This window comes from Pinus tabuliformis, chromosome 6, assembly GCF_031772625.1.
Source record: "Pinus tabuliformis cultivar Carrire ecotype Pingquan chromosome 6, CPIR1, whole genome shotgun sequence".
Classification (NCBI taxonomy): domain Eukaryota; kingdom Viridiplantae; phylum Streptophyta; class Pinopsida; order Pinales; family Pinaceae; genus Pinus; species Pinus tabuliformis.
Window position 1 is genome coordinate 1,986,622,453 of NC_142292.1, and position 9,071 is coordinate 1,986,631,523.

General features: G+C 33.3%; 1 protein-coding gene across 1 annotated transcript; it reads left to right on the forward strand.

Annotated features, from left to right (window-relative positions):
- Positions 1-512: 512 nt before the first annotated feature.
- Positions 513-1,106, forward strand: LOC149267183 (chaperone protein ClpB1-like). Its single transcript, XM_089398252.1, has 2 exons — positions 513-685; positions 846-1,106. Exons 1-2 carry the CDS (start codon positions 550-552, stop codon positions 1,001-1,003), a joined length of 294 nt encoding a protein of 97 aa, XP_089254378.1. The 5' UTR covers positions 513-549; the 3' UTR covers positions 1,004-1,106.
- The last annotated feature ends 7,965 nt before the right edge of the window (positions 1,107-9,071 follow it).

Sequence of the window (9,071 nt, forward strand, 5' to 3'; positions counted from 1 at the left end):
TCTGTTTCGAACTTTAACCTCACACTTATGTTACCAGAAACGAGAAATGGGAAACGGGAAACGGAACGGAAACGAGAACGCTACGAGAAACAAAGTTTGGAGGTTTCAGAGGAGAGGGCAAAAAGGTAGATACTGCGTCTGATGATACTAATTTTCAGGCCTTGAAAACATATGGCCCCGATTTGGTTGAAGATGTTGGGAAGCTTGATCCTGTCATTGGTAGAGATGAAGAAATTCAGAGAGTAGTTATAATTTTGTCTCTGAGGACCAAGAACAATCCTGTGCTCATTGGAAGGGCTGGCACAAAGAATTGTTCGAGGGGATGTACCAAGGTAAGTTCTTTTGCAAGTACAAAAATATATTTTGTTTGCAAATTTTGGTTTGTAGGTTGCCTTCCCCAAATTTGGGGACTTCTGTGGTTCCTCACTGGTACAGTGCGTTGGGCGGGATTATGTTCAGAATGCAAGCTTGGTAGAGCCGCTAATTCATTTTGTTTTTCAAATGGTTTTAAACAGCAATTTGCTAGAAGTGAGATTGATAGCCTTGGATATGGAAGCTATAGTGGCTGGTGCCAAATACAGAGGCGAATTCGAAGAGCGACTTAAATCTGTATTGAAAGAGGTAGAAGAAGCTCAAGGAAAACTTATTCTCTTTATTGACGAAATACATTTGGTTCTGGGTGCCGGTAAGAGAAACCTATCTTGGTTACCTACGATTCAATTTTTTGATCTAGCAAATATTATACATGTTATTAGCCTTGATTCATTAAAGGTCCTTTTAAGTCATTGGTTTTAAGCTTTGGTTGTGAAGTAATCGTGTCGAATTGAATTTTGTTTTCTTTCCAGGGCGTACTGAGGGATCAATGGATGCTGCCAATTTATTTAAACCGATGCTTTCTCGGGGCCAACTTAGGTGCATTGGAGCAACTACTCTGGAAGAGTACCGGAAGTATGTGGAGAAAGATGCTGCGTTTGAGCGACGATTCCAGCAAGTGACTGCTTAGTCGGGTTGTTAGACGTATTAAATAGAATAAGCTTCTTTGGGTATTATTGTATTTTTGGAAGATGCGTCATGATTCGATGCTCCGGTGATGATGGAAACTGTGTATGCTTTAGATTAATCGTTCTAATTACTGAATGCAGAATGTAGAAATGAAGAGACATCTGAGGAGCAAGTTTTCAATCAACTACGGATTCTATATTAGTGCTGGATCTCTGATGGTATGTGTTTGTTTGGGTTGTTTTGTTATCCTGTTTTCTCTGTTATTACTTGTTTCCTCTTATTTCCTAAACCTATAAATTTTATCAAGAAAATGATTTATCTATGATGGTGAGAAGCATGCTCTTAATTTTATCAACTGTTCTTTTGTACTTGTCTTCATTACTAGTCATCAATTTACTATTTATCTATGATGTTGACGAGCATGCTACTCATTTTATCAAATATTAATTTTATGCTGGTATGGTGGTTTTTAATTTTATGGTGGTGGTATGGTGGTTTTTTGAGGGAGAGTTATTCAATTATGCTTCACTTTGTGAATATATTTATTTCTTTTGTACATGCTTTCATTACTACTCAACAACAATTTATGATTTGTCTATGATGTTGACGAGTTTGTTGAGGAAATTCTCAAATTAATTATGAGATATTATAGAATGGCTTTCTAAACAAATGTATTGTGAATGGGTAATGGAAAAGATAATTTTTTAAATAAATTCCTATTGTGAATGGTTAGTGTGGAAGATGATTTTGTTTTATTAAATAATTAATTTAATTTTTGTTATTATTTTATAATTAAAATATTATTATTGTTATTGTTATTGTTATTGCTGGTGATTTATAATTAAATTAATTTCATATATGGCCCAAAATTTTTAAAGCCGAATATTCTTACTGAAAATCGGCCAGTTGACATTGGATTAAAGCTTCCTTATATTTCACGTTTGCTTATATTTCAAGCTTTTATTTCATTTATATTTATATTTATAAATTTCATGCTCGCTTGTATTTCATTTATATTTATAAAACGTTGTTCGTTGATATATTAGTGATTATTTATTTATGCATAATTTTTATATTTGATTTTATATTTAATTCAAATTTGTTTAAATTAAAAATTATGAAATTGTTTATACAAAATTCAAACATACTTTTATGTTTAATTCAAATATATTTAAAATCTATTTAAATTAAAAGTAAAAAATTGTTTATACTAAAATTCAAACATACTTTTAAAATTATCTTAATTTGGTCAAATAGTTTTCAAATTACAGATATGGATTAGCTGTAGCTGTAAATTTGAAGTTATTGGAATGAACCCTCATGTTTTAAATTAGCTGTAAATTTGATGTTATTGGAATGAACCCTTCTCTTTTGTAGCTGTAAATTTGAACATGTTATTGGAATGAACCCTCCTCTTTTAAAAATTCGTGTTATTTACCGTCATAGGAGCTGAAACAAAAATAAAGCTGCAATGCAAACAAAAAACCAGTCCAGATCCTATACTCGAGCATTAATAACGCTAGGACGAATTGCTGCAAATATTTATATTATACACTAAGTGAGTTAAGCTTGCAAATTTATCCACTTTCGATTTCACGTATATTCCAAGGTTTAGTTCATCAGATAGTTTGTTACCACTCGCTCTCGCTCTGTGAAGATCTTCCAGCAGGGTGCTTTAAAATTTCAGAAGGGAAAAAATACACACAACGCGCTCTGTTTCTACGCCTAATTTCCAAGCCTACATCAGATATTTCATATGCAGGATTCCAACTAACTCGCCTTGAATATTTCATATGCAGGATTCCAACTAACTCGCCTTGAATAGATCTCGTTTTTGCACAGCATAGTTGGATGTGGACTTATTAAATGCTTCCACTGGACGAGTCCTCAAGCAAATACTCTGAGCTGGGTGCTGCAGAGCAGCAGGTGAATGTCGACTTAAATTAAATGATTCCATACAAGAGTGAAATGGGCATCTTCAACCAAATATTCGTTCTGGGTGTTCCAGAGCAGCGTGCTTCTTACCATGCAAATTCTAATTTTTAAATTATTTATTTAAATAATAATAAAAATGATTTTTGTTTCCTATTGAATTTTTTATTCGCAAAAATCATTCTGATTTATTATGAATTATCGGCTCTCACACTAATCCGAGGTTTGGTACCAAAAACTTTGTTGCCCTGTAATGGCTAAATAAAATCTAGACTCAAAACTTGTTTAAACTAAATTCTGCAATTATGAATAAAATTTGTTGTTGATGAATAAAATTTCTTTTTTTTTATAAACATTAGAACACATTTAATTTGGTAATTCAAAATTCAATAATCAAAATAAACCAGCTGCTTTACTAAATTAAATTCAAGTTATTAAAAGCCGCCTTGCTAAATTAAATTCAAGTTATTAAATTTTACATGCCAATAATAATGTTTTGAATAATTTTATTACCCTAATTGGTACCAGTACCATTGGATATCAATATATATGGAGCTATAACTCCATTAATGCTGGGGCAATACATTAGATTTACTCAAGTATAAAATCTAAAGTTTGGCATATATTGCCCCTTGCATTAATGGAGTTATAGCTCCATATATATTGGTTGTCAAGATCATTAATAAAATAAGAGTCTTCAATGAAGTTAATTTATTGCCCTAAATTCTAGATCCAAAGTAATTTTATTGCGGTAATTGGCATCCCATTACTTACAATAAAAACATTAATAAAAGTGTAGAGTGTTCAAAACATTTATTTTTTCATAATCCGGCCATCATTAATTACAATAAGAACATTAAATAAGAGTATTTATTGAGGCTAGTAATTTAGTTAAAAATGTTTAATAAAAATTGTTTTAAAACAAAACTCAAATTTATCATTTCTAAATTATAAAAGAATTTTATTTTTATTTAAAATGTTTAATAAAAATTGTTTTAAAACAAAACTCAAATTTATTATTTCTAAATTATAAAAGTATTTTATTTTTATTTTTTACCCAAATTATAAGGTTGCTTTTAATGATGCATATTTGTATTATTATATTTGAGACCAAAAATTTAATCAATAAGAATGAACTATTTATGTTAATTTAGTTAAAAATATTTAATAAAAAAAAATCTATTTTTATTAAATATTTAGTAAAAAAAACTTATAAAATGTTTATTTTGTTTAAGGACAAAAATATATGCTTAAACCAATTATGCTATTTTTAATATACACTCATTGTAAGATTTCATGCTATATCTTATTGGAGTTGTGATTGAGTTGTTATATATTAGGATAAACATATAAACATTAACTATTAATTTATTTAAAAAACTCAATTTTTAATTTAAAATATTATTAAAAAATTCTAAATTAAATATTGGAAAAAAATTTAAAATGGCGTTCATAATATTGTTAGAAAGTCAAATATAATCTTTGTATTCAAAATGAGATTTTTTTGATTAAAAATAACATCATAAAAAAATTGTGTCTAAGACATTTGTTTGAATGATGAGAATGTTTTCCATAAAGGTGAAGTTCAGAACAATGATCTTTTAGTTAGCCAAATCTATTATAATGTTGGTATTCTAAAATATAAAGTGAATGTAGAAGAGGAGCAAGAGAAGATGGGTTTATGGGTTTTCTTGAAGAAATCCAACGCTCTGAAACTGAAACTGGATTGGTTTGGAGTAGTGTTATGAAGCCAACTCACAAGAGATAGAAAAGAGAGATCAACACTTTAGAATTCAGCCTCTTCGAGGGGGCAACCTCCTTTACATTACACAAATGAACAATTCTTGGATGATATAAATGAAAAGACCTCCTTTCTATATATAGAAGTCTAAGGGGTCATAACATAATCAGAGCCGACATAACAATAATAATGTAAGGGCACAATAATAACAATAGTGTGCTTCTATGGGCACAATAGTAACAATTTGGGCACTACATGGGTACATCAATATAATAAGTGGGTTGTACTAATAACAATAAGGGGTTACACTAGTAGTATAGGGGCCTAACATGCCCCTCTCCTTCAAAAAGCATTGTCTTCAACGCTTGAGTAGTTCTTGTTGCTTCTGTATAAAATTCTTGTCCTCCCATGTGGAATCTTCAGCGGGTAAGTTCTTCCACTTGATGAGATACTCTGAAATAGATCGATTTCGTAGCTGTCGGGTTCTTGTTTCTGTGACTGCTCCAGGTTCCAATATGATTTTTCCTTCCTCTTCAATTTCTGGCAAATTGTTTGAATTGGGATCTTTTGCAACTTTTGAATAAGTGGCCATACTTCTTCTTCCTTCTTCCATTCATCCCTTTCTTCGTTTATCCAATCCGGTTGGGTAATAGAAATAGCACAAAACAATGCTTCCACATCCTCATCCTTGAAGAGTCTTCCCATTCAGTAAGGTCGCCATTTTTTAAGTGCATGTAGTATTGCCAACGTTTCCTTCTCATAAATAGCTTGCATGAGATGTAGCAGTAAAAATACTCAATCACCTACATCAAAACATTTTTCACTACAGTGTTGATCTACCTGTTGTTTCGTTTGATTTTTCACCGAAGTGGTGTTATCCTTTAAAAGTTCGAGAACTTGTTGTTGATGCTCGAGGTGATCTTTCAGTGCTTGAACCTTTTTCTTCTTGATATGTCCTTCTATCTCTAGAGTTTAAGGAGTGTTAATTTCTTCCAATCCTTTACAAGATATGGTCAAATTCATTTCTTGATGCTCGATGTGATCTTTCACTTGTTGAACATTTTTCTTCTTGATATGTTCTTCTATCTTAATAGTTTGAGGAGCGGTAATTTCGACCAATGAATTACAAGATATGGTTGGATTTATTTCTTCTTTCTTGATGTGATCTTTCACTTCTTGCACCTTTTTCTTCTTGATATGTCCTTCTGTCTTGAGAGTTTGAGGAGTGGTAATTCTTGCCAATGCTTTACAAGATATGATCTGACTCATTTCTTCTTTCTCTGGGGTGGGGTCCTAGCATATATCTTCTTCTTTTGATGTTTCTTGATCCTTTTCTTCCTCCTCTTCATATTCTGTGTAAAATAATTTATTCTCAGCACACTTATGGCCTTTAGTGCATTTGCTATCACAATTGTAACAAAGCGCTTTTTCTCTTTTTTCTTCAAATTGTTGTGGTGTAACCCTTGTAGGTTGTGGAAGGCTGGGAGAAACAACACTTCCATCTTTATAGTTGTGAGGGGTATACTTTCTAGTTTCCATAATTTTTCTTTCCAGTATGTCACAAAGCCCTTTTACTCTTTCCAATTGTTGTGGTGTTGCTCTAAAGAAGGTGTTTCTCTTTGTATCCTCAAATAATGTGCTATCATTTCCTCCGTGAAAATTGACCACGTAACAAGTTGTTTACGAGAACAAAGCCCTTCATACCATAAAATTGATCTAGTTCTAAATATGAAGATGCAATACATACCTTTTGTAACAGTGGTACACCATGTAGATCAAAATATTGCTCCATCTAAAGTATCCAATTTACCGGATCCTTGCCATCAAGCTTCCTCATCTTGCTTTTTCTTGATTTTAGGAGCTTGATCTTAAAATGACTGTAACTTTGTACTTTCAGATCTTTAAGTTCTGAAATTGCGACCTATAGTAGCCCTATGTGTCCTCTTTCTAATGCCACCAGTTTGATCCAAATTGGATTCTCCAAGAAAGAGTTATGCACAATCTCCTAAGATGACTTGATTATAGACCTTTCGAGAAGAGTGAACTTGTATGAAGTGCCACGTGTCACTGTTTCGACCTTTGGCACTGAAAAATATATACAATAAACTACAGACTGTACTCTTTCTATACCTTCTTACGAAATTTCAATACAATGCTCAGAGAGAAAGTTATGACGATTTCCCCAGGTCACCTGTTTGGAATGTAATTCAGGAGTCTATAAAAATACCAACTTCCTCAGATCATATCTCTGAAAATATAGCGCGAAAAGCTCTGAAATTCGCACCCGAGGTTCAACGCGATGTTTTCTCGAATGTGTTTTTTTTAGCTTCTGAAAAGTTGCTGAAAAAAATTATAGAGAAAATGCCACGATGCCCTGTTTGGAGCAGCGAAACCCTAGAATCCAAAGCTCTGATACCAAATGTTATGAAACCAACTCACAAAAGATAGAAAAGAGAGATCAATGCCTTAGAATTCAGCCTCTTCGAGTGGGAAACCTCCTTTACATTACACAAATGAACAATTCTTGGATGATACAAATGAAAAGACCTCCTTTCTATATATAGGAGTCTAAGGGGTCATAACATAATCAGAGCCGACATAACAATAATAATGTACGGGCACAATGATAACAATAGTGGGCTTCTATGGGCACAATAGTAACAATATGGGCACTACATGGGTGCATAAATATAATAAGTGGGTTGTACTAATAACAATAAGGGGTTACACTAGTAGTATAGGGGCCTAACATGCCCCTCTCCTTCAAAAAGCATTGTCCTCAACGCTTGAGTAGTTCCTGATGCTTCTGTATAAAATTCTTGTCCTCCCATGTGGAATCTCTAGCGGGTAAGTTCTTCCACTTGATGAGATACTCTGAAATTGATCGATTTCGTAGCTGTCGGGTTCTTGTTTCTGTGACTGCTCCAGGTTCCAATATGGTTTTTCCTTCCTCTTCAATTTCTGGAAAATTGTTTAAATTGGGATCTTTTGCAACTTTTGAATAAGTGGCCATAATTCTTCGTCCTTCTTCCATTCATCCCTTGCTTCGTTTATCCAATCCGGTTGGATAATAGAAATAGCACAAAACAATGCTTCCACATCCTCATCCTTGAAGAGTCTTCCCATTCGGTAAGGTCGCCATTTTTTAAGTGCGTGTAGTATTGCCAACATTTCCTTCTCATAAATAGCTTGCTTGAGATGTAGCAGTAAAAATACCCAATCACCTACATCAAAACATTTTTCACTACAATGTTGATCTACTTGTTGTTTCGTTTGATTTTGCACCGAAGTGGTGTTATCCTTTAAAAGTTGGAGAACTTGTTGTTGATGCTCGAGGTGATCTTTCACTGCCTGAACCTTTTTTTTCTTGATATGTCTTTCTATCTCTAGAGTTTAAGGAGTGGTAATTTCATCCAATCCTTTACAAAATATGGTCGGATTCATTTCTTGATGCTCGATGTGATCTTTCACTTCTGTTGAGGGCCCCGAAATCGGGTCGACAACAAGGGGGATACCCACCCGGTTTGGAACCTCGTTGGCGGCTCCTTGCCCGTTTGGAGTAGCGGGTCCGACTGGGGATAACAGGACCAGCTTCCCGATGCAAAGGGTGTGTGTGTGAGTAAGTTTTGATTTATGCTATTTCTAGAGAGCTTTTGAGAATTAATTTTAATCTAACTCATCATTCGACTATAAGCTGCTGAAATCAGAATAAAAATAACATATATAACCTACGCTAACCCGGGATATATCCTTTCCATCATGCGATCTAAAAAGATTTCATATAATAACTGGTAATGAAGATTATTCAGTTACTATAAGAATATAAACCATTCTGCATAAGAAGTTAAACAGGACAGTTGTGGACTGCATATCACATGACAAACCATTCATATGTCAAACATAAACAGATGATTCCACCGTACAAAAGTGCCAAATTGTAACCATAAATCTATACATTAACATACAAAATGACATCAGCTATATATCACTTTAAGCAAATTAGTAGAAATTCGTCAAGAGATAAAAGTACCATTTATGACTAATTTCTATTCACAAACTTCAAGCAATAATGATCTACTTGTACTTACTTTGAACGCCTACTAAGAGTACAAAAATGCAACATCAGTAGCAGACATTAAAATGCAAATATAAATAAATCCGATCCTTCCATTCATCAGAACCTCCTCTGAGGTGCAAAAGTGCATGTTCTGAGGACAAGTTTTTGACAAACTTCTGGACCCTTCTCCAATGCAATGAGAAGGGTTGAAATACTACTATCTAATCCTAATAATAGTATGTTACAAAATTGAGGATACGGTTCTCAAATGACCACCCTTTTTCTAATTTAGTCAAAAAGGAAAAAACAACATTCTAAATGAAATTACTTCTGAATTTG